The 27,365-nt window shown below is 35.9% G+C and overlaps 1 protein-coding gene across 2 annotated transcripts; it reads right to left on the minus strand.

Moving 5' to 3' along the window:
* Nucleotides 1-106: 106 nt before the first annotated feature.
* On the minus strand, nucleotides 107-27,172 carry Spz3 (Spaetzle domain-containing protein 3). 2 transcript variants are annotated; one of them, XM_076806006.1, is made up of 9 exons: nucleotides 26,805-27,172; nucleotides 21,080-21,150; nucleotides 20,695-20,983; nucleotides 19,617-20,087; nucleotides 17,153-17,384; nucleotides 4,651-4,775; nucleotides 3,794-4,090; nucleotides 3,012-3,137; nucleotides 107-2,124 (listed from the first exon to the last, which is right to left on the minus strand). In XM_076806006.1, the coding sequence occupies exons 4-9, from the start codon at nucleotides 20,075-20,077 to the stop codon at nucleotides 1,932-1,934; spliced, it is 1,434 nt and encodes a 477-aa protein (XP_076662121.1). In that variant the 5' UTR covers nucleotides 20,078-20,087; nucleotides 20,695-20,983; nucleotides 21,080-21,150; nucleotides 26,805-27,172; the 3' UTR covers nucleotides 107-1,931. The 2 variants fall into 2 exon arrangements, with proteins under 2 accessions (XP_076662121.1, XP_076662120.1); XM_076806005.1 differs by having other exon boundaries at nucleotides 20,695-21,150.
* Nucleotides 27,173-27,365: the final 193 nt, after the last annotated feature.

The following is a 27,365-nucleotide window of genomic DNA, read 5'->3' on the forward strand; positions in this document are numbered from 1 at the left end:
GTTTCATATGGAATTGAAGAGTTGATCTTGACCACGACGAAAGGGGTTAACGGGTTAGCATTTCGGTATGTGCAACTGAAGACGTATACAGGGTGTCTCATTTGACTGTTCCGCCCCTATCAAATTTACTATTTATGTAGAGATCTTGCAAACGGTAATGTTTTTTTTTAATGGAATGACACCCTTCGTATCGCGAATCGATAGAATATTAAATTCTGCGAACGAATATATTGACCTTCATATGTCCTAAACCTAATAGTTAACGATATTATTATATTTTTTTATCGAAAGATCTAGGACAATATGACCTTGAGATGACCTTCACAATACAATAACCTTCTCCCCAAACATTTTTTGGCATCTGAATTTATACAAGGTTACAAGTTGTTATTTATAACGAAGTAGTTAGGGGTGGCAGAGTAAAATGAGACACCCAGTACATTTGCCCGGTTACTTTAACAGGCACGCGGACGTGCATTCCATCGGGATAAATGCACTCTCGGCTCGCTTATCTACGTAGATCGAAGAAAGAAAAGTAAAAACGACAATAAGTAAGTACGGAGGACGAGGCGCGAAGGTTACGCTTGCCGAAGGAGCGCTCTTTTCTCCCGAAATTAATTATGTCACCTTACATGAGAACGGAAACGTACGACGAAACTGCCACGGAACGAGTTTTTCCTGTTTTCTGGCATTGGTTTCGTTCGGCGCCAATACTGCCCGAAGATTTACGTGGTACTACTTTTATTCGAGGGCGTCGAGTACATATTCCCTGAAAAATTGATGGAACCGATCAATTAAAGAGAAATATTTTACTTCGGAGGTTTCTTGAATGTAGGAGGCATCTTAATGCGACCTTAAAGTGCACTTTAACTTTTTTTGCAATGCAAAATGGTTACTTCGAAAAGAATGACTTCGATGAATGTTTTCATTGCTTTGCTGAATAACAAGTTGGAATTTATACGTGAAATATTATATTTGTATCACCTAAAATCATATGTATACAGTCCACATTTAGAAATCTTATTGTTAGCTAATACATGCTGTAAATAATTTCATGTAGATTAGACGTATTATTTCGTCACATTTGCCAGTGTTTTCGTACTTCCGACATTTCTCTCACTCTTTAGTCTCATCCTGAAAACAGAATAAATTCGAACCGCAGGACGCGAGTAGTAAATAATTTTTAATAACGCAAGATATGATGGAGAATCATAAAAGAAACGAGCATATTTCCTAACAGCAACTATAAGGTAACATTTGGCGCTCACGACGTTTAACTCGGTTACATAAGCTAATTTTACGCTACTAATATTCGTTCCTTACTCGCTACTTATCCAATTCCGCGTGTACAAACTTACGCGTACTCTTAAACAATTTTACTTTCTAACCTATAAGAGGAACGTGTCCAATTAGCGTGGACGTAATGAACGTATCCCCCGTAACACGAAGTAGTATAACCTATAAATAAACTAATGGTAAGATTGTAGACGCTAAAATGTGCGTTCGTTTTAAGGGAGGTTTCCGAGTATTTTTTGGATCGACTGTGTAATGAATTCCGACACAACCGCGGATTATGTTATCTTATTGATTTTGCTGGGGAGAAAAAAATCTTGGAAGTGATCGTTTCATTAGTTTTCTAGACCGGACCCCCCCCCCCCCCAAGATGCACCGTAAATTGCAATTCCAATGTGTTAGAATAAACGTGTCGCGCGGAGCGAGACAGCGACCGAATCCCGAATAAATTCGACTCGTTCTTGCAAGTTACACCGGCATGAACCGGAAATACAAAACAGCTCGGCGATTCGACGGAAGCAGCAATTCGTGTGTGGCACTGCAGTTCCTGTCGTGTCGTGACTGCGACTGAATTTCAAATACAACTATAGCGGGTGGAGGGGGATTTAGTAGAACGCTCTCGCTCCTGAGGAATCATTTCAATTTCGAGTATTCGAGGTGGAAAATTTGTTAGCGACCGGGTCGCATCTGCAAACGCAGCAAGAAGGGAACAGGAACCAGTCCATGAAGATTCCTTTGCAGTCGTTATCAGGATCGTACGCGAGTAATCGGTGCCATTTGTACTTTTGCTCGCAGCCGCAGTCGCCGGTGCAACGGTTCGTTTGCGTTTTCCTGTAACAGAAACGTTCCTCCCCTGAGCGCTCCATTATTTATGTTTTCTTACATTCGTTCAACAGTCTGGAACGTGCCGAGTCTGGTGCGACGTTTACAATTCATAACGGGACGGAGCTGTTCTTTTTCCTGTTAACAGTTGTTCTATGTTGTACCGTGTTGTGCAAAATCATGGGAGTATTGCAGTTGTTCGACACTTTTTATTCGTACTCGCGTTGTTGTAGTACCATTGACATTTGTTCTTTACAGAACAAAACTTAACCTTCAGTAGGATATATTTCTAAATAAGGAATTTTTAATTGAAAACCCATTTCTTTGTTCGCACAAAGGCTCTACATTGAACGATGCAAATAAGAACATTAAAATTGACGAGCAATACAGTGTTTACTCTATATATGTCCCAAACGCCTAGCCCATAATAGTCCCAGAACTATTTTTAATTAGTTAAACTTATTTTAATCCGCAAAATTCCACGAATATGTTTGGTAAAAGTCCCATAAAAAAATAGTGAAAAATAAAAAAGTTTTGTTATTGGATTAGTAATGGTCTCACATCGATACACCCGACTTGCATTATATTTACACTCCTCGGCTGCCCTTTCTACGGTCGGCATGGATCAAAGAATAGTATCTCCTGGCCGATATATGTCCCTAGCTAGACCCGTGTTTTTGACATATACCGAGTAAACACTGTATTTAGACGTCGGGTGCTTATGTCGAGTTGTTACTTTTCAAATTTGCAAAAATAGTTTTCAATTAAATGAGAATGATTGCTTTTTCTGTCCTGAACATAATTTTCACGTACACACTATCTATTCATAAATAAATAACAAGATAAGGTAACGAAGTTTCTTTTACACATGGACTCGTATTCTGAGGTATACTTACGAACAAACTTCTTGGTGAATTGCCTGTTCGAAGTGCTGTGTGTTTACGATTGCACGCACTTTGCCAGCACTGTTACTCGCCCAGTAGGGCGTCACGATTTCGACTTTAGATTCGCATGCATCGACTCTGAAAAACGTTGGAAAACAATCGTTTATAAAAATTCAATGAAATAATAAAAATTGCAATTTTTAAAATACATATAGCTTATGTGAATCTTCGGAATGCGTTTTTTAAATGTTTATTACAGGCTTTTTATACAGGAAAAAAAGTCGTTAAAGACAACTTTTACTATTTTTTGACCAAATGCAATTTCTCTAAAATCTTCATGCACGTCATCTAGCAAACTAATGCTTCCAACTTTGCAAATAGAGACAGAATTACAGAAGCTAAAAATTTATGTTAATTAATTTATGTTAATTAATTCAGTTAATTAATGATATATTAATTCAGTAATTCTGCTTTAAAGTGTGTGTACGTGATCAATAGAGTGCCGATTTTATTTATGAGAACAATGGCTAGGTACAATTAAAAGTAAAGAAAAGTTTAAGAGACTTCAAAGGTATCAACGTATTATTTTCCATTTACTAAAATTAGTAAAGAAATCCAGAACTTTTTACTTGGCTCTTATTTCTGATAATGGACACAAGTTGTAGAGTAAAAAATTGTTATTTGGCATAAAGATCCGCAGTCTAGTGATCAATCATGCGAGCCACTGTGTATAAGATCGAACAGAATTTTTCGCAAAAACGAAACGAAAACGAAGTTTTTAAAATTTCCAATACCTTCCGCTCTCGTTGTTCTGGTTCTTTCCGGGCGACTGTTTAGGATTTCTGGTATTTCTGATGTGAGCGAAGAATGAGTCACCGCCATTCGTCTCGTTATCCGGATCTAATGTGTCCCGAAGACTAGGTCCGCCATCCGGGTGGTCGTGTTTCCTAGCTTCTCTGCTTTTTCTTCTCCTGCGTGTCCGATGGCCGGGCTCCCTCGTCGGTGGACCATATCCCGAGCTCATCTCGAAATCGCCGTACATTCTCCTCATTAACGCCTTATTTTCGTCAATAAAACGCTCTATCCGGTCACTAAAAATATTTTATTACGACTCTTTTATTATGTCTCCGCCGTTGTTCATTGCCTGACCAATTTCCTTTATGGTGTACTATATTTCATGTCAAATGCCAGTAAACTGAGAAATTTTATGAAACTTTAGAAACGCGCGAGACATTTTACACCGTATCTACCGAACCCGTCGAAATGGCGGACTTTGAATTTTTTATTCTATGATTATTTAGATTGTCAAAATATTGTTGTATTATATCATATACTTGTAATATAAATTAGACACTTTTAGTGCTCGGTTGTTCTAACGTTAAACGTTACTGATGAAAGAACGTAACCCTAACCCTTTGCCCTATAATGACGAAAATGATGAAGAGTTTTAAAGAAAACCTACTAAATATGTACATTAGACGGAATTAATAATGTATTTTCTGTTCTTAATGATTTCAACAAGTCGAAAATAGGAACACTCTTGAATTTTTCGGAATGCTCGAAACTGTTCAGTTTTGTATATGATTGATTATACTTCATTATAAATGCATAAAATCCGCAGTTTAATTATGACACTTGTTGCAGCGATTACATTGGATATGCGTTTCCGGCAGTTGGACAGAAGAGCTGGTGGAACTTTTTGATGCATGGCACACCGCGTATCAAGTCGCCCCTTAATTCGACTCCCAAAGCAACGGAAAGTGCAGTCCAAAGGATCTGTAACAAAGAGATATTGTGCATTCCAAGCTCATTATCAAATTATTTTTACTACTTCATTACACAGTTACATTACATGCTATATTACATTTTCTACAAACTGGTACTCCGTTATTCAGGTGGTCCAATGATTAATTTCAAAATTTCGAACAGAAACTTTTTCTCATTTTTAATTATTTTTTTAATGAAATTTTCACCAGCACATTCCTGACATTTTTCTGACTAAAATGACACCAAACACGACACAATTTGGATCGTATTTACTTGTTTAATTCACGATATACTAGAACCTCGATTATCGGTACCATTCAGTAGAACATGGGTGTACGGATAATAGAACACCTAGGTATAATGCCAGTTAATTTTAGATTGTTTATATGTAAAACAATGGAGTGTCCTCGAGTTCGGATAGTAGAGGTTCTACTGTATCGTGGATTAAACAAGTAAATACGACTCAAATTGTATCGTGTTTGGTCTCATTTTAATCAGAACAATGTCCGGAATATGCTAATAAAAATTTTATAAAGAGATAATTGAAAAGAAAAAAGTTCTGTCACAAAATTGACATTGTCTCACCTCAAATCTAATTTTCTTGCTTCAAAACACAGCGTTCAGGCATTCAAGAAGTGGCCCAGTTCTATCAAATGAGTTTGATCGAGCAAGCTGGCTGTAATTAAATTTTTCACCGCCGAAGCCGTGAACGCAGACCACCGGCAACCGGCGAGAATTACCATAAGACCAAAATAAGAGTCCAAGATAAGATTGAGCATCGCGGCGCCGCGCGCAAGTAGAAAAATCCTTGAGAGATAAACCAGAAACAGAGTCGCGATATCTTACCCGGGAAATTACAAGTCTGTGGAAATACGAGGCAGCCAGGAAGGGATCCTTGATAAAACGATCCTGAGCGTGGATGAACGGTCGATATCGAGCAACCACGCCTCGCAGAACGTGTACGTGACTGTTTCGAATATGATATTTGCATTGAACACGCGAGACGGACGAACAACGGCAACGAACAACCGTGCAACCTGGATATGCACAATTTTCTGTCGATGACTATACTGTCACAGTGATATTGGCTCACTTTTTTGTTTTTAATATTGGACCATATGAGTTGGATTTTTTTTTATAAGTTAGAACAATTAGTTTGCTACACGACGTGAAGAAGAAAATACAAAAAGTTGCTTCTTTAGAAGTTTTAGAAATACGTTTTGTAAAGCTTTATAAATCATAATATATTCCGAAAATTGCATAAAAATCGGTCAACGCACAACGTTGCAATGAGCTGCACACGGTTAAAGATTTTCACGTTTTTTCGGCCAATTGTATTATATATTGCAGAATTTTTTGGAAATTCCTTCTTCATGTCACCTAGTAAATTGTTCTAACTTCTCAAAGAAAAAAAAAATCCACGTCGTATGGTACAATATTGAAAAAGTGATCGTCTATTTAAAAGAGCCGCAATATTACTATGACACATTGTACCCGCGTTCATTCGCACCTACGCAAAACGAGGACGATAACAGCCTCGTGCGTACGGGTTTTACAAATCGCAAAAGGCAAACCTGACCCACGTGTCCCAGTTCTAGACGCTGTCTATGAAAAACTGCCATAACGACACAATAGACTACAGGGTGCTCCGTAAGTCTTGATCGTTTTTTAAGGCACCGATTTTATACGACAAAATAGTGGAGACTAAGATCTTTTGCAGATCTACATTCTATGCTTTAATAAGAAGAAACGTCATTTTTTTAACATAAATGCGCAAAAATTCGCCAGCTTGATTAGATACATTGAATAGATTCTCTAAAATCAAATAAGTGTATGACTTTTATTAATTGATAATTGACTTTTTTTATCAGTTTAATCTGTTGAACGTACAAATGAAAAATATCCGGAATATTATGTCACACTGTACGTACAAGAAGCTTCAGTAATATTTGCAGCACACCCACGAGCGACCGCAAGGACGTTTGCAATGAGGAAATGAGGAAACAATCGTTTTGTAGGATGATCAACCTCAATGGTTATTACTGAAGTGGAAAGAAACTAATCGGAAACTATGTGAGAAGTTTAGAAATAAAAGTACCTGTGGTTTCCTGTATTGCATGAGTCATCTACGAATTTTTGTACATTAATATTTTTGTAATATTAATATTGTAATGTAATTTTAATGTTGCAGCATGCACTATAATAATATTCCATTGTAATATTATTATTGGAATGTGTAATACTAAAAGTCATAAAGAGAAATCCTTTTTCCATACTATAAAATTTCATCGATTTTATTTACAATTTCCTATAGTTAAATTATTTTTTTATTTAAACTCAAATGGAGCATTCGATGGAAACTTATAAATCTATTCACGAGGTTTATATAAAGTTTATATAAAATTAATTGTTAACAATTTTCTATTTATGGGTTTATAAAATACATGATTACATTTTTCAAAAAACTTATAAAAGAACTGTGCTTGTACTGAAGTGCAACAGCTGTCTCAAATAAAGTTGTTTCAAATATAAGTGCTCCAATTACCGTATAACAGCCTATGATGGAACTATTTATGCTGCCAGTTCGTGTTAGAAATATGAAATTTCAATGTGGAGAATTTGATGCTTAGGGCACGATCTGGCAATATTGATCGCAAAACAAATTTCCGTTTAGTTATTTGCAGTTTACCGGAAAGTCCTCTAATTAGTGGTTGCCACCGGACGCTCAGGACTCGTTAGCTTAACAGATCTTGTGCACGATCGTGTCCGTAACCACAGGACAGCAACTCACAACGAAATTACACATACACATATACCTCCATAATATTCCTTCCCTTTTTACGTTCATCCTTTTTCATCCGCCTAACGTGCTTTCTTCCCCGTGAACGTGGATCACACAATGTTACGGCACAAAGTAGATCGATACCAACAAGAAAAAAACACTAACATCAAAACTGTAAATTATTTAGAATGGAAGCGTACTTTTTCGAATGTATACTAAACATTTTCCGTAAAATTAGTTTAATGGATTTGTCCCCTAGCAATTCAACCAAGTCATTTAACGTTTTTCATATTACAGTAAAGTATGTTATTCGTGGAATAACAGTTTTGTTTTATAAGTATTTTTTATTAAAAGAAGTTAACTGAATCGAACGAGATCAAATTCTTGTTTGCTTCCCATGTGTAAAACAATTTTTACGGTACACAGCTTGTCGAAACCATTACAGTTCATATTTTCCACACCTATAAATCGCATTTGAAGCATTTTTGAGTTCTTAAAACTCAGCATAAAAAATGTCTACAGAAGATTATTTCTAATTTCCCTGCAGTTGATCCAAAAAGAGTCTATATTAAAACTTTCACAAAATCAACGTAATTTGATTAACAAAACCGTGACTAGAAAGATAACATTGATCATAGTGGATACTACTTTAAACCTCTTGCGTGCTAAAAATCCTAAACAAATTCAGCTTACTCGAATATATTGCTATAAAAGTAAATTTCTAAACCTGGTCAAAGATTCGTGTCGCTTTCATGTGACCAACGTGGTCAAACATCATCTTTCCGTTAGCTGATCGTAAATCATTTTGGAAGTATTGACGAGGTTAATTGAAAACGTTATTTATCGAGTTCTCGATGAATTTATTTTCCCACCGGGAATCGGCAAAGAATTGTTCGCGATTAGCGTCGTCGTCCAGACTCAAGCGATTGCGAAATTTCTGATCTATAACCGGAAGTCGGCTGCGGCAACGATCGTCATCCCACACTCGCGTCTTCATTCAGCAGTCGGTAGGCGTCATTGACTCCAGACGAGAGCCTTCGTGTACACGAGAAAAGTATGATCAACGTGAAGCATTTACCGCCAGATATGAATCATGCTGTGTGTGTGTGTGTGTCTACGCGAGTCAATCACAACTTTTCATGCGAATTGAACTGCAGGATTTGCTTGTGCGGCGCCGACTCCTGTCTGGATCAGGCCGCCATTTTCCCGTTGCGAATCCATTTCGTTTGCTTTTCACCGTTGTCACGCATGGTGATCATTTTCCCGTCAATGAACATCAAATTAATTTCCCAGTTTTTGAGAGTTTGTATATAGGCTGTACGACTTATTCATATAGGGTTCGCATAATTGTTATGAATAGACTGCGGATCTGTATGCAAAACGAATGTACTTTCTGTATAAATTGCAAGAACTAGAAAGTTTTATCCAATAGTCTTCTTTAATAATGTCACTAGATTGAGAATAATATACTAAAATTCTTAAATTCTTTTAATATTCACACAGGAAATTAGTTTAAAGAGTACTACAGTAAAGTCTTGATCTAAGCCGAACGGAGCTACACGATCTTAGTCAGTTCGCCTATCCCCTCCACTAAGGGGCACACCCTGCGGGGGGCCAAGAAGTTGCCTCGGTCGCCGAGTAGTGTAAACATGCCGCGTAATTCGATACCGGGTCGGGCATATCGGTGTGAACCACTACTAATCCAATTACAAAACTTCTTTATTTTTTATTATTTTTTAATGGGATTTTCATCAACGTATTTGTGGATTTTTCTGATTAAAATGACACTAAACACAATACAATTTGAACCGTGTTTACTGTCATTTACGCTCACAAGGAAATAGTAGACCTACAAGATCTATGTCGCAGCACGGACCCGAGGATTGGGATTAGGTCAAGACTTTACTGTACATCTGTAAGATCATGTTGTTTTAGAAATGCAACGGTGCATGTGCGATTGATAATTGCATTATTTTTTTTTAATGTACATTCATACTTTTGATAATTGCATTATTTTTTTAATGGTACTTTTTTTTACATACATGGATAAATTCTCTTTTGTGTATGTATGTACCCGTTTTGTAATCGATCGTCCGCAATGTAAAGACGCTCGTCGTTCCGTGTGTTGATTCTATGTAACTGTTGTTAATAGTTGTTATATTAAATTCATTTACAAACTCTGCTGTGCAATCGCGAAATCTTATCAACTGTTTTTGCATTAAACTGTTACAGCAAACATGAAATGCTTATCTTGGATTAGTTGTAAAAATTCAGTTTTTGAATTCCTGCTATCGATATATGCGCGATTTCAATTTATAATTAACGATTCCTGGTGAACGTTCGAACGTATGTTTTATCGGCCATAAAAATTTGACTACACAACTCAGTGAAATTATTCCATTCCCTACGCCGAATCCATGAATTATGTGTTAGAAAGTTAATGTGTGCTACACCATTTGATATACTCGTATGAGTGTTAGGGATCCATTATCTGTTATCGATTTTATAGTCGTTTATACTTAACCAATACCTGGTCGTAAAAGCGTTGATGATATCGATAGATTGTGCAAGAATCGTTAGAAAATTGATTGAATTACTTTGCGCAATTCTGAGTTCTTGAATTTATGATTTTTCAACTTATGATTCTGTTAAAGCGTTGATTGCCAAATTACAACCTACGGAAAATATAATACAATCAAAGTAATTGGCTTGATACAATTAAAACTGAAAACATAAGATTTATCGTAGTGATTATTCCTTTCGCTCTTCTGTGTTCTTCGATCCTAATCAAATTTAATTTGTTACAATATGTTACAGTAAAAATTAATTTCTAGATCTAGTAAAAAAAATAATGTCACCTATGTAGGTATGATTATCGTGATAGTCAACGTGTTGATAGGTATATGATTTTATCTGGCAGATAAACGAAGGGATTTTGCAAAAATGGATTTGTTACAAAACAATAATTGTTACAAAATAAAAATAGTAACAACTTCTGGAACAGGGATTATTACTCAAGCATTTTTTAACAACAAAAAAATTACTATAAGTTGCACAATATATGAACTTTTACATTAAGTATCTACTCGTTTAAAAAGAAAAGTTTATTAATTGTTTCAGCAAAATTCCTAAAAATCACGTTTTCTTCGCATAGTTAAGACCTTTTAGTTATTACTAGACTGCGGATCTTCGTGCAACATAAAAATTTACTACATCAATTGCTAGGAACTCCTACCAACCAGAAATTTCTTTCATTTTTTAATAATTTCGAAAAGCTGAGAACAATACATCGATGCTTTTAAATTGTTCCAATCTTTTTACTCTTTCGAATCGCCCATTTTTTCCATAAATGCGTAAAATCCGTAGTCGAGTTATTACGATGGTTTAAATATACGTTAGGGAAGTAATTCCTGTGATAGTTCTCGAACCCCGACAGTCGACCGTAGACAACCGCGTTGAGTGGTTGGTGAAAGGAATAACAATTCGCACAAAATCGATTCTAAGCTCGGCTTGACCGACATTGAACCGATTAAACGATCTCCGGCGTTAATGGGAATGGACAGTGAAACGATTATTTTCGGTTCTATGGATAGAATCGCCGAAAGTAGCTAGCGGTTTAGGGAATTATATTACAATGTTCGCTTCGGGACGTAAGGGGCGAATCGTATTAGCGAATTTCTCTAAACAATCCCTTATATAAGCACCAATCAATGGAATCGTCTTGCCATTTTTTATTTCAATCTAATAAATTAAATAAAAAAACTAAATAAATCAGTTACCAAAAAATTCGAGAATTCCACCTTTTAGAACGAATAGGTAGCTCAAGGTTGGAATCGTATCGTCAGTTTTGATTAAAATCTATTTTCTCTCCAAATCATTAAAATGAAGTAAGTGTGAAGATAAATTACTACGAGTAATTTAGAAGGAAATCTTTGTTATTAAAAATTGCGGAATTTTAGCTTCAAAATCGAATCGATTGCTCGACGCATAAATTTCGTTGGTCGTTCGGAACGAACGACCGAAAATATCCGAATTATAATTCGAATAACTGGCAACAATACCAGTTTACATAAAAGTTAAGCCTGCTTCTCCTTGACTTTCTTCTCCACGGAACGGTGGACATCGAACAAGGACATCGACCAAATTGGTTCCGAATCGGTGATTTGATCATGAAGATCGATGTCACGCCTCGCCGTCGATGAATGTGAATTGGTATTGCCGCGACTATAATTTAGTACGTGCGTATGAAACAGTTTTCGAGATTAATAGTATCGAAGTAACATATTGAATCTGCTAGTAGTGATCGATTGTTTTAAACTTCGTCGTCATTCACTCGAATTTTAATTTGTTTACCAGCAAAACAATTTAATATGATATTAACATATAGGAATCAGATTATTAAGATTATAACAACAATAGAAGGAATACAAATGCTCGGTTATGCAATCTATTTAAAACAGTGGAACATAGTAGAATACTATGTATTTATATTATTTATTGATAAATGTAATGGAAACGATACAAGAAATTAGAAGAAAAGCCAGGCGACACATAATCACATCGATCACTCTAACTAGCTATAACTATGATTTTCACCTAGTTTCCCGAGTAAAAGTGTTCGCCACGCTGGAACCTTCTTAATATGTTAATACGTGTTATTATGATTTGCATGCTACTGCGTGTAATTACCACTGGTCACGCACGTTGGCAAAGTATAGTGTATAACCCTGAAGCATACGCGCATGTTCTTTTCTTACGGTATCGAATGCTGGACTATCATATAAGATTATTCTTGTAATTAATCACCTAATCATCAGACTGTACAAATTTATGTATTTATAACGTATACAAATCATTCGAAAATGATCAAATGGAAAATTTAATAAAGTTAATCACAGTCTCATTTTATGTCGAATTTACTGAAACTGTTCACAATCGAAATAATTTAAATTCAATTTCGTTCTATTTGTCTACAACAATGTAAATTCATATACAAGTTGGAAATATGTTCAGTAAAAAAGGCCTTAGAAATGCACAACACATATTTGAAATTTATCATTGCTTAACAGAAACGTTCATTGAGATAACAAACTTTTTTTCTAAATTTTGTTTGTATCAATTAACCAGGCATGGGCCTTACATCTATGAAACTAAAAATAAAGCATTTTCTCTTTAGGCATCTTCTCAGTATACAGTAAAGTCTTGATCTAAACCCACCCCTCGGATCAGTGTTGTGACATAAATCGTGTAAGGCGACCATTTTCTTGTGACCGCGTCGACCATAGAAAAGGACACCGCGTGTAAACACGAACCGCGCGGCCGAAGGCGCACTACGTACCATCAAGTCCCATTAAAAAATAATGAAAAATAAAGAAGTTTTGTAATTGGATTAGTAGTGGTTCACACTGATACACCCGACCCGATATCGGATTACGCGACATGTTTACACTAAGATCGTGTAGCGCCGTTCGGCTTAGATCCAGACTTTACTGTACTTCCATCAATATTTTTATTGATTTATTTTTACGTTCGCAACACGAATATTCGTTCTTCATAAAAAAGTTGTACTCAGTTGTTGGCACAATGATTGAAAATATTTTTAATATTGACAAAGCTCCTGTTATAAGAAAATTTTTCTTGTCACATTTTATATTCTACGTTAAGTTCATTTAATAAGTTCTATGCAAACGGAAACATTCAAAACCTGTTTTTTATCTGTTCTCATCGGAACTCATGGCGAGAGAGCACTCTTTAAAAAAGTTCCATGATCTGCATTTTAAAGAAAACCATAAAAAAAGCTATAACTCTTTCTATCCCTGGTTTTAATATTTTTCTGTAGATAACATTCTTACACATTTTTCAAAACGAAGAATTCTATATTAATATGCCTAATAAAAAAAGCAAGTAAATCAACTTTTATGCATAATCAATATGTGTAAGTAAGTTGCCATTTGTATAAAGATACTTATGGAGTGTCATCAGGTGTCATAGGGTATCGAAAAGTATATTTACTGTTCATGTCATGAATAACGTTGCCTTCAATGTTACTAGATGGATACTTACAATGTACAAACGGCAGAACTTCATGAATAAATAATACACTATGTTTACATTTAAAAATTGATTGTTTAGATACAAAATTGTCAATATTTTAAATTTACATATTAAATTTCAATATTTTATATTTTAATTATAAAATAATAAAAGGTTCGTCTAGCTACGATTTCATTTAAAAAGTGATTTTTTTTTATATAAACTTGTCAATACTTTCAATTTACAAACGTCAGAACTTCTTGATAAAACAAAAAAAAAGGTTAGATTTAAAAATTGATTTCATGTCAAGTTGTCAATATTATCAATTTACAAACGTCAGAACTTCATCAAAGAATAGTAAAAGTACAATATAGCTAGACTTTCATTTGAAAATTGTTTTGCGTGAAAAGTTGTCAATGTTTTCAATTTAACAAACGTCAGAACTTCATGACAGCGTAATAGAAGGTTACTATAGCTACAGAGGATCCAAAAAGTATTTAAACACAACATTTCCGATTCTCGAAAAACGGTCGATACTTAAATCGTGATAATTTCGTGAAAACAGATAGTACAACCATAAGCTGGGCTCATTTTAAAACTTGAAGCCTCCACTTTCGCAAAGCAGTGTTCAATATCTATAATATCTATAATGTTCATCGTGCTTTAAAAATAAGTATAATTAATACAGGCACAGCAATTGGTACCCTGATAGTAATGGGTCCCTTACCCTACGGTCAATGCGGTCGAAGGGTTACCGTCTCAATGTCAGTACGATCGACCTCAGAGCGGCATGTCAGTGTGCGTTGTACTGGGAATCCTTCGACAACGTATGTACCCGCAAGCGGGAGAAATGAACAGCAATACCGGTAAAAGGGGATACGAGGGAAACACCTGAGCAAGTGTAACTGAGGTGCATGCACCCAGCTGATCGTACGTTTGCGAGATTCTAAGGAAGATACCCCGGGGGTCATGGGTATTGCTGGGAAATGTCACGCCACCGCGATACAGACTTCGAGTGTTACTGTATCTACGACCGTGTTCGATCACCTTTCGAACGATCCTCGATCGTGTGGCACGGTCTCTCAAGCACGAGCCCATTAGTTACCGTGTTTTGGAGGAACATTCGACATCGATGGGACTGTATCTCTTGTATGCAGTATCGCGCATTTGCAAAGTTTGGAATCCGGAAGTCGAATTCTCGCGTTACGGGGTAGCGTTCCTCTTCGGGGAATCGACTCGAGCACACCTCGACAAAGTGAGAGAACAGATTTAGTGAGCGAAAGCGAGATAGACACGGTCCATCGAGCATCGACGGTCGAGGTTCGACACTTCAAAAGTGTGCCGCAAAAATTTAAACGTGCACTAAAGTTTCAAATTCAGGAATGTTTGTCTTATCTTCTAAAATGTGGTACCAGTGGATTGTCGAGGTTCTTCCGATTAAAATGAGTCCAAACATGACCTAAATCGGGTTACCTTTATAGACATCGTAAATAACAATTACACGTATATCCTTATTTTGTTATTTATATTGAGTGTATAAATCTAGTCCGATTTACGTCGTGTTTGGACTCATTTTAATCGGAAAAATCTGAATAATGATCTGGTGCTACGTTTGAAAAGGTAAAACAAAAATGACTGAATTTTAAAATTTTCGTTATTGTCTGTCTCTTTTCCACTGGTAGATTTATTCTCTTTCCTTATCTACTGCGGTAAGGTTCCGCTGAACTTGTGGCACCCAGTGGGGATAGGTTGTGTAAATTTAAGTGCAACAGATTTTGCAAATTTAAGCGAGCACTAGTTATCATCGGACACCTTCGCGAATGGAACAGAATGCAAAATGGCTCGTCCTGAAGAAGTCGCATGTATACTCGAATCGTATAATTGTTAACCGGACATTTGTTTATTCGAAAAATATGAACAATATGATGGTTCAGGTTACGATACAGTTATTGAACTTCAAGATAGACTCACTGGAACTTCCTCGATCTAACATGATCATGATGTACAGGGTCTGAAGCTTGACGAAATCCGCTTGTGTATTCTATGATCGTAGGTTTGTGCGCGAACTCGCTATACTTTCTACTCACAATTCTTCCGTTCTAGCAGCCTATGAGTCACGCCATTGTTACTCAGAAGTTGTAAGAATTGCACGAACAAAACAACATTATAGAATCCACAGTGTCACGGCTTTGAACGTTTGCTATCGCCTCTCGTACGTGCGTGGATTTAATTTCGTGCTGAAGTAGCACTAATTGAAATGAATTTACATATACATAGATACACCGTTGGCAGAATGTTTCCAAACTCTTTTCCTCCCTCAAAAATATTGTCGATCCTCCATGATATCATCAGTGTGATATTTATAATATATTATATGTGACTTGCACAGTTGCTTTGATAAATTAAAAATTAAAAAACACTGAAAATACTGACAGCATGATTAAAATAGCTGAGAAAGTATAAAAACAGAATACATTTACTAATTCATTTCCTTTATACTTTCGTTGTTTGAAGGTATTAAATTTAAATGTGAAAATGTGTGCTAATTCTAACACTTTTGAGTGGTCGCTAACTTTCTACTGACAGTATAATATAGCGATTCGCATTAAAATAAAATACAGTTTATACGTATACACTCACACTCCGAAATAGCAAGCGAAGTCTCAGCAACTATATATTAAATACGAGATAACTGTCCAATGGTCAAATACGCCCAGGAAAAGCGATTGAAAATGAGTTTTATAGTAGGTATAAGACTATGCAAATATGTGGATAAGGCACTACAAATGGCGCAAGGTAAAACACATACAATATGGCCATTCTTACACGAAGTAACGAGTATGCTTATATCGATAGATAAGGAGAAAGGAGAGGAACATCCAAATATGGAGGGTATATGCAAATTGAATACCATATAGTCGAGCTGCATATTTTTACTACGAGTTTAACCTTAACAAGTTTCGCCTTTCAATAGAATTGTTGGCTACATTCAACGAACCCTTTGTTCTTGGTTTAAGATAGTTGTGTAATTAACACAATTGAGTACCAAATTTTCCATATTACACAACTTATAACTTCAAAGTGATCAATTAATGTTTATAGACAACTACTCTTTATTATAACCGCGATGAACTTAATATTTTGTTAAGCTTGCTTTTGGTAGATCACTTCAATTTTATGATCGCTACGCTGCGGATTTTTATGCAAAATAAAAATATGCTAAGTAAATTCTGAGAAACAGAAATTATATAAATATGTACATTTTTTTTAATAATTTAAATGAGTCAAGAATAAAATTAAATAAGCCGAAAATATAAACAAGTAGATGCAAATAGTGCTCTTTGTTTTTTTCTAATGTCTTCGCAATTTTGTATTTTAATAATTCAATTTTATTACTTCGTCTACTCATTTTTGTTATAAATGCATAAAATCCCATGATTAGACTGCATCGTCTTTTTATATAATAGTATTACGAAGGTTGCAAAAAAATAAAATAACTGTCGAACATTTTTCGTTTTAATTGAAATGGGAAATATGTTAGTCATGGTGTGACAATTTAAAAAATGCTTACCGGTATCTGGACGAAACTACCATTGTTCAACTGTGGGTAAGAGTACAATGGCACCACGGGGACTGAACCATTTTTCAAAAAAATTGGGCCTTGGATGGGCGTGACGTGGGCATCTTTTGGAATGTCTTGCTCGTCGTCGTCGTAGTAGTCATCGAAATCATCGTCGTAATCCAGGACAGCGTGGACCGAAGTTTTCGTGCCCGGACCACCTTCACCGCTGACTCTCGTATACCTTCAATCAAATCGATTTCATTTCATAATTAACGGCTGCTGCACATTATGCATTTACAATAAAAAGTTTCATCTCATTTTCAATTTGCGGAAATCATTGAGCAATATACAGTGACTCACATATTTGTTCACATACCTCCTACATAAACATTTAGTATAAAATCGACATGTACACGTTTATTTCTGTCGTGTTTTGTTTTAATACTCTTTTGTGATTTACTTATATTCATTGTAGGAAAAAACTTATATATTTAGAAATATGTTAGGTGTGCGCATAGTTGTAAAATTATTTCAAATTCTTATTTTTCACTTCCCATATTGGAGATTTATTAATTTTTGAAAATAGAGCAACTGCATAGCAAATGATGGAGATTATTTTCGAGAATAGAATATTTTACGATTGCTTCTGAGTAATCAATAAATTCACGAAAGAAGGGTCAGGAAGTTAATTTGTTCATTCAGTGATTGTAACAGCTTTCTGTGAACAAATTTCTAAGTCACTGTAGTACTTTATTTACTTTTAATGCCTTTAAAGTTGTATAGAAAAATTCAAGTATTCATAAAATTCAACATTACCTATACCACAAATTTCATTAATCTCTTAATTGTTTTACTAGATTTTAAATGAACTAAATTTCGTAGAATTTCATTGGATTTTCTTAAATATAAATTTTAATTTTAATAAAATTCACAGCCTTTCCATAATTCAGCGAGTCGAAGCATAACAAGCTCATCCCGAATACTTGTTTAAACATTCTCGGCGAGTTCCTCTCAAAAATTTCGGTTGATGGAAGTAGTTTCCAGAATTTGTGTTATGTAATAATGAAAAGCAGTTAACGCAATTACTCAAGAACAAGGTGTAGAAAGTTCGACCGAAAAAATGGAGAATTTCATGGAGTAACGTGTGGGTAATGGGTACGTGCAAGTCGGATCTGGGAAAAAGAACGTTAAACAAGGGCATTCGCCAATAATTATCTCGGGTATATACAGGGTTATCCAAAAGTGTTGTGCTTCCATGAAAGGGACGATTACCAAGGTCATGTCAAGTAACTTTTTCCTTTGCGAAAAAGTTTTCCGCAGTTTCGTTAACACATTCGTGACCTCTGACGTGAATTCACGTCATTTTAAATTCTATTCCTGATTGCCGCTGACGTGAATTCACGTTCTGCAATTTTTTTTGCAGTTTTGAGTTCTCACCATTATGTCAATTTAACACGAAGGCGCAAGGGTACAAATTAAGTTGCGAGAATGAGGGAAGAATTCTATATAATAGTTAATAATTTCTTGTAAATGTTGTAAGTGTTGATTAAATAAAAAAATGAGGGATGGGCGATGGTTAATAATTTCTCACAAAACCAATTTTATGATTTCAGTAATCGTACCATGAAAAATTTGAAAGAATTTGGTAAATTTGTTTTGCAAAAGGGACTTTCGAAAAAGTGGTCCACAAACAGTGGAGGAGCCAGTAGATCGATGACATAATTGCCGGACCGCCAGAATGACTCCATAAATGAATACGTCAGATGTTCGTCAGATATTCATTAGGAATGCACGGCATGCAAGGAAGAAACCGTTCAAGCGATCGTTACATAAATAATTGCACAGACAATTAACGCGAGTGTGCGAATCGCTTTCGCTGCTTAAGCAATGAAGGTTCCAGAGCGATGAAAACATTGATGTGCAGTTTATCGAGCGTCACACAACGATAATAATTGAAATAGTAATTATATTGTTTGAAAATTGACTATAGATATTACGAATATATATTCGTGAAATCTGCTTCACGATGTAACGATATTACTTCGAAAAAAAAAACAACTTCTTGTCGAAAGAGGAGCAATAAATAAAAATAAACAAATTAATGACATTTCGTCTATCTTCTCAGTGTTATTTAGAGACTAGTTTTTGGAAATGTAGTTTCGTAAAAATTCCGTTATAAATATTTCTGTAGCTTGACGTTATTGTAATAACTGGACCGCAAATTTTATGTATTTATTTAATTATATTATGTATTTATTTAATAAATACTGCAAATTTTATGTGTTTATTTAATGAAATTTTATGTATTTATTTCATAAACATTATATGTATTTATTAATTTAATTATTGAAATTAAAGTAATGGATATCTAGGAACATTTTTATGAGAGCTTTAAATACCAACATGAAAGTTGACTTTTGTCCATCGTCAACGCCCTATGAACATTAAATTGAAATTGTTTTACAATATTTACCCGTTCGGTCTCTCAGGATAACTCTCTTCTTCAGGCATCCTCGATGTCCTGTGATTGCTCTGATCCCTATCGACAGAGACACGTTGCTGCTGCTGAGGAAGCGAGGGCGGAGGTCTCATCTGTTGCTGCTGCCTCGGTTGAGTCCTTCTGAAGTCCTGATTATAGTTGTCGTATCTGGTGTCCTGCGACGACGAAAAGGACGAGTGCTCGGCGTACGGGTTTGAACTCGTTTGTCGGCTGAAGGATGACTGGTGTTGCTTCTGTTGCTGGTAACCAGCCGGTGGAATGTACGGCTCATTTTGGAACGGTTCACGGTCATTGAAATTTGGAGCTGGAGCGGGCGGAAGAACCGCGTTCAAACGAAGGTTGTTCACTGACGAGTGTCCTCCGGTTTGGCCACCGTAAAAGAACGGTGTGGGCGTCGCCGGCTGATACGGCAAGGTGAAGTTGACCAGCGACATTTTTACGGATCTGTGTACACAGGAAATTTTAAACAATCCTTTTCCATCGATACGCAACGTGTTCTGAGTATACGGTAGACGAAAAGGTGATAATATGGCTCCCTTGTAATTTTTGATATTGCAACAGACATTTAGCGAAGGGCGGTACAATTTGTTATGGCTGCTAGATTTATATGTAGGGAAATAAATTTACTCTTGATAATGTATTATTCCTGCTAATAAGAAGTGGCATAATCTAAAAAACATTTTCGTCGTCTCATAATAGAACTGCCGGGTTGGGTCCAGTGTCGCCAGATCAAGACTTGTTCCCCCACTCTAATTTCTCCTTCTACCGCGCAATTGCCCACGCTTCCGGTATTCAAAATATTTCTTCCGGTATCGAAAATATTCAAAATCCAAGATAGAATTGAATCCTAAACACCATTCCAGAAAAGGTATAATTTAAATGACCAAGAATAAAATGCATTGCGTTACGCAGGTTACGAAATAATTCCGCGGGGAATTCAAATGACTTTTCAAAAGGACGTAACATCTGCATTAGTAGTGCTTTTTGTGAAATAATGTATTTCGCATTTTAAACATTTACGCTTTGGCAATCATCGATCCGTTAGACTTACTACAAAATGAAGGTCGGCTCTCCTTGAAGAGAACTTGGATTCGTGTTCTTTATCTGTGTCGATTGCTATGCTGAGCTTGCAGAGTGTGACAGCTTACGACCATGAACATCGTGCTCCGAAAACTATGATTCCTCTAATCTCCAGATACGAGTGACTCGATAATATCGCAGGTCAGCGTAGCCTAAATTTTAACGCAATATGCGAAATCAGGTATACTGCTACTTTCGTGTTATATAAATGTTCTTTTTCGGAATGCTAAAATGGAAATTTCAAGACTCTTTTCCGCCTTCTGAAATATGGAAACATGATCGATGCTTGAAATATTCCCCGATTATTCGCCACGTGAATTATTCTTATTTTTCTGGCACGGACAAGTCACGATTACTTGAACATGATTAATATCGTCTTCTTTTCCTCTTTCCTTCTCTGATGGCACCACTGTTGCACGAGATCAGCCTGAAACGATAAAGAAAAGTCGATATGTACCGAACACGTCGCTGACGGGGACATTAATCATTTTTAAAGCGAACGGATACTCGGTTTCGTACGCTCGCTCAGAGCTATAGAAATAAGGCTTCATGGAATAATTATAACATCATGCGGTCGATGTGATCTATTGCTCTTTAACACGTTAGTAGTAAAATTGTCTTCGTAAATGCGTCAAATTAAATTACAGATTTTTATGCAAAATAAAAATTGCTACAACTCAATCAGAAATAGAAATTAACCCTCCGTGCTATGCCGGAGTCATTCGTAACCCTTATCCGAAATACGATGAAAGCCGGTCGCGAGTCATCGTCTTATATCGGAATATAACTGTATTAGTGAAATATCTATGTGTGGGTCAGAAATGACTCCGGCATAGGTCTAGAACTCGCAGGAGTTCGAGGGTTAAATAAAACTGCATTTCATCTTATAACAATCTTAATGAGTGAAAAGTAATGTAAGATGTCTTTTGTGTTGGTGTAAAGATTTCTTGTCTTAGGCAAAAATGAATGACGACTAATAAAAGTAGGAGTTTTAGAAGTGAGACTACGTTTACTGTTGTGCTATTGTTCTCGACGAAACTATGGCATTTTAAATATCCACTATTTCTCCAGAATTCGAAATTTAGTGTTCAAATACTGTCGAGATTCACCGTAAATGTTCATGACACATAAATGCATAAAATTCACGGTTAAGTTACAAGTAAATTTACAAAAATGAGTAGACCATATACAGAACGGTAAACACATTTAAATAACTGAAAGGTACTGTTGTATTATTTTCTATTTAATAAAATGCTTAAGACAAGAAATAAATGCAGCTCTTGTGTCATGAAACTAACGCAGACAATTTCGATTTTGCATCAAACTCCTCAATCTAATTATAAAACGAATTCTACAAACAAATTGCACAGCTACATAATACTAATGAATAAATGCACGAGACTACGTCTCTCTTCTTTGTGTTTTATAACCTAAATACCTGTTACAAATAACTTACAGATCGATCACGAATAACTAACAATCTAGAGAGAAACATAAAAATAAGTGCCGAGAGCACTATAGTAAGACACTACTATAGCATTAGAGCGAGGACATCGAGTCGCAGGATATCTCGCAGTCGTGAAGTGGTTATATTTATCGATAATAAATTCAAAATGTATGCAGTAGATGAAACACGTCTAATATTTCATGCACACCGTCACGTCGTTGTCAATGAAATGAAGAATGAATATTGCAAACATTTTAGCATGAGATTAGTCTGCGTAACGAAAACTTTGGTTTTCCTTGTTTCTCTGACGCTTCCTCGAAATTTTACTGATTTTATTATGTGGATCAAGTGTGTAAATATATGTATACGGATTTTTATTACGTGGTTTTATTATGAATTCATGTGTATATGTATTGCGTTTCTTATATTTGATCAAGGTAGTGGTTTAATTACAGTAAAACCATGAAATAGCGTCGTCAATAAAGATTTATAAAGCCATTGATTTATATAATGGATTTCAAACGTTCACTGAAACATATCTTCGGGGATTTCAGCGTCTATGACGGTATCTTACGCAATACGTAACACGCAGCAACGTTTAGCGAACAAGACCATGGCATTTAAGCTCCCTTCCCTAATTTTTTCATTCCGATACGACGTAGTCTGCGCGACATGTTCACTGTCTCTTGAAACTGCCTTCAATTATTCACCATACTTCTTTAAATACTTTTTACATTTTTTGTTAATTGAAATTATTTTTAGCATTCGTGGTATAGTTTTGTACAATGTTATGAAACCTTCAATATAAAGAAGTTGTAAAAGCACATTATTAGACTGTGAACTTTTATGCAAAATAAACATTTTCTTTATTGATTGCGAGGCATAAGAAACATAGAAATATTTTTTTTTCTTTAATAATTTTACTAAATTGTAAGTAACATATAGATACTCTAAAATTCTTTTACTCTTGCTGCTGTTTGAAATTTCACCCTCCTCCCCCCCTTTGTCATAAATGCATAAAATCCTCAGTCTAGATATTATACTAGTATACTTCTCTTCTGAATGTATCCTTTGAATATCTATTGAATATTTTTATAGAAAATTTCATGGAAACAATCCTTATAAATTTTTTCTTATTTTTGGAAAATGTTTTCTAATTAAAATTACTTTTATCGCCCACAGTATAATTTTGGTTAATTTTATAAGGCTCTCAATAAAAGGAGATTATACACATGTATTTTATACTTTTCATTTGAAACTAGCCTTTGAATATTTCTTTTATCCCTTAATACTTGGTGAATATGTCTCGGTTGCGTATTTGTTGCATGTAACTTTTACAAGAAGTTTTCTTGAAGTTTTTCAAACATGTATGTTTGCTTTTTGTAAAAAGCCCTAACGCCTACGGAGAAAGACAGATTCTTTAACACTCACATAATGTGCGCTTTGCAAGGCAATCACGCATGTGACTGCAGAAAGTGAAATTTTATACCTTTCCAAAATCGACGATTCAGCCATTTCGAGAAAGTCGAGAGAAGATAGAACTTTCATAGAATATCAAGCAAACTTCAAAATGCTATGGTGAATTATTATTTCGGAATTTAAAGGAATAACAAAAGCAACGTTCCTTCAATCATTTCATAGTAAACTGAGAAACTGTTTTCAACGTTTATCTTGCCATATACGTTGTAGAACGATCAATAAACTATTCTAATATATCTTTCCTTGATGAAGCAATAAGCTTCCCTGACATTTTCTTTAACTCGTTCGTAGAAAGCGTTCCTTGATGCAATCAACCAAAAATACGTGCATAGCACATAAACATGTTCCGAATAAACGGAACAGAATTTCCGTGAGTAAAATCCGCTTACAAATCCCTGTTACAACTGTAGAAACATTTTGCAATAAGAACTTTATTAACCCTCAAGTGTGCCTTCAAAACTTACCTGAAAAATGTAATGATTCAATTGAATTATATTTAATATTTATCTCCATCAAAATGGTAAATAGATACACAATGACACAGTGAAATTGCATCTGAATCCACAAATAGTTATATTATTAGTAGTTACACATTCGATAATTATTGGCATCAATTTGAGTGGCCTGTATCGGCTCCAATAGTTCACTTAAGGGTAAAAGTAAATCATTTGTATCATCGACTATAGATTTGCGCAAATTTCATTTCAGTATAACAATTATAATTAATGAGACTATCCGTAAGTAGCAGCACATAAATAATACTTCTGAATGGTGCATTTTAAGTACATAGTAATTATCACTAAACCTACCACGGTCAAAATGGCCGGTTTTCTATTTCACAATTATCGAAATTATAAAAACGTTCTCATAGGAAATTACTGAATTGACTTCTTTATTTAAGCACATATAATAATGAAAATCGTACAAAGTTCAACTAAATTCAATCTTCTCCCTTCTAAAGACGTTTCACTTTTATATGTTTTGTGTTTGGTAGGTTTAGTGTCAAATATTACAACAAATACTTTACGAATTTCGTAAACATTAATCTCATTATCTTATGTATTATTTCTTCTTCTCGTGATAGCATTGTGATATGTATCATTGTTTAGCAAAACATGAAACTAATTCAAGCAAACATTTTAACATTTTAACGACGTTAAAAATGGAAAAAACCAAATAATATATCCTACTCGGACAATGTGCCGCAGAATAGAATTATTTTTTTCCAACAAAAAAAATTGTTCTGCAGGACGAAAGAGTAGGTAAATCAATTACGAACAAAAATAACAACGTTTGACGTACCATCGCTTTGGAAAAATTCATGAGTATTGTTAAATTTTGCAACGTTTACACTGTCCCGTTAAACAGCAACGATCGTTCACGCGAACATTCGGAAAGATACACGAACGCCGAACGGCAGGCAATGACGGGTAATATCTTCATGAAGGGAAATTATGCAAATTATGCAAACGCGTCGGCGTGTGTGTGTGGACGCAGTTCGCACGGAGACGAGAGATTCGCGAGTGCCACGTGCCCATGAAAGATGTTTGCGGAATCCCAAAGATGTAGCCGCGTCTCCGTCAGTCTACAATACAACGCGAACCGATAAAATTCGTCCGTGGACGAACGAGTTTGGCCGCTCGTCACTTTCGCCCGTCGAATTGCTTTCTTCGAAACCGAGTATGTAAAGCATGCTTTCACCGAAACCGGGCTCACAGATCTTTGTGTCTTCAGCGTTTCAAAGAAATCGTCATTCCATTCGAATACACGAAAATCGACAGACTCGAGTTTCGCTAGCTTATTTTAATTCTAGAATACGTGGTACATGTTCGCTCTTTTCAATTAATCTCCGCATAAAATAATATAAAACTCTTAACATAAAGTCTGGATAAAATGATCGATCATTTGTCGAAACATTTTCTTTTATTGATTCGAATTACATTTAAATTTCAATTTAGTTTCAAACAAATTTTATGCTACAAACGAAAAATCGCGGAAAAATGTTGAAGCACAGAATAATTCAGATAAACGAATAATGTGTAACGTAATTATTTTTACACTGCATTTTTGGACGGGACATGTGTGAACAAAATATGTGTAAGAAAAGGATTTGGTGAGGAAACACCTTAAAAAAAAACTATAAAAAGGAGTAAACAATTTTTTGCCACAAATAGCTGATTAGACAATAAAATGTTATGTAAATGTTATGTTCTTGTAATAAAATGAAACTAGGCTTGAAAATGTAAATAAGTGTGTGACTTCAAGAAGTATTTGAACAATAAATATCCAATTCTCAGAAAATTGCCTACGTTTAAACTGTGATAGTTTCGTAAAAAATGACCGTACGATAATAAGATCAGACTCAATTTAAAACTAGACGAATCTAGTTTTATAATCCGTCGTTCATTTTATTCTGAGATTGTTTTTCACGATATAGCGGACGAGAAGCTGCGGTCGCGTTTTGTCTCAAAAATGGTACATGCTCGAACGTCGGTGAAAAGTTTGAAAAATTTTTCTCTAAAATTACTAAACTACCGTGAATAAGAGGTGTACTGTCAACGTTACAGTAGTATGAGTTACATCACGGGAGCTTCAAACTGCCGAACTTGGTCCTCGTTTTTGTTCCATATAACAGTAAAAAAAAAAATCGTAATATCAACTTTTAAGGAGTCATTACAAAATCTACAGTAGTTTCATTTAGGAGAAAACTTTTTGGAAGTTTTCGGACTTTGCAGCATTTTTTAGAAGAAGGGGTCTTCAGTTTCCCAGCTGCTGCATCATGTAACAATTCTTTCGAGGAAAATGCACGCTTCTTTGAATGGAGGCTTCAAGCTTTAAAACGAGTAGAGGCTTATGGTCGTACTAACTCTGCCTACGAAATAATCACAATATTTTTCAAGAACCGGAAGTCTAGTGTGCAAATACTTTTAGGATTCACTGTATGGCCGATGCGGCACTTGGAGTGTTAAAATCTTCATGATGCAACTGACGGGGGACATGGGACTGTGCAAGGGTTCAATTGCAACGGCCGATAATTTCGAAATAATTTCGTGCTCGCGAAGCATTCGACTGTTGGATCCGCTGTGACGTCGAGACTTCGTGTCGAAGTGGACGCGAATATATCGTGTCGCGGTTAGCATAATCGAAAGGTTTACCTGTCTCAACGATCCATTCTCCTTGTTGATGCACGCGAGCGACGAACAGATTCAGCGGAAGCACACGCGCCGAAACAAAAATCTGTTCCCGTCGCTTTCACTTTCGGTGGGTCCAGCGATCTCGATTTTTCTCGGTGAGACGCGGAGGATGCGGATCGGGAGCAAGAGAGGATCGGTACCTCGGCCTCGGGAAACAGATGAAATCGCGAAGAGAATCGCGAGGAACGGGACACACGTGGTTGTCGCTCGTCAAACTAAACACACGGGGCCCGCTCGTTGAAATCGTCGAGTGGCGTCCGTGACACCGCGCGAAACGCTACGTTGGCCAGCGACAACTAAAAGAGAAGCGTTTTAACCGACTCCGCCAGAATGGGGATAAAGAGAGGTGTCCCCCGATCATGAAGTGTAGCGCGACCTATGGTTTCTCTCTCACTTTCCGCTCCTCGATGTCCTCTCCCTCTCCTCTCGCGCTATCGGTGCTCCCTACCTTCGATCCCGATCGACGATTTACCTTTTTGTACCGAGCGATCGTTTAATTGAGCGTTTGCTTCTTTTTTGCGC

Source organism: Halictus rubicundus, chromosome 2 (assembly GCF_050948215.1).
Source record: "Halictus rubicundus isolate RS-2024b chromosome 2, iyHalRubi1_principal, whole genome shotgun sequence".
NCBI lineage: Eukaryota > Metazoa > Arthropoda > Insecta > Hymenoptera > Halictidae > Halictus > Halictus rubicundus.

Bases quoted from the DNA above. Each gene is read 5' to 3' on its own strand.
- Spz3 (XM_076806006.1), bottom strand. From the start codon at position 20,077: ATGTCGCTGGTCAACTTCACCTTGCCGTATCAGCCGGCGACGCCCACA. The intron at 4,776-17,152 runs GTAAGCATTTTT...TCTTTGTTACAG, and splicing joins GTAGTTTCGTCCAGATACCG to ATCCTTTGGACTGCACTTTC. The intron at 4,091-4,650 runs GTAATCGCTGCA...AAATATTTTTAG, and splicing joins GCCGGAAACGCATATCCAAT to TGACCGGATAGAGCGTTTTA.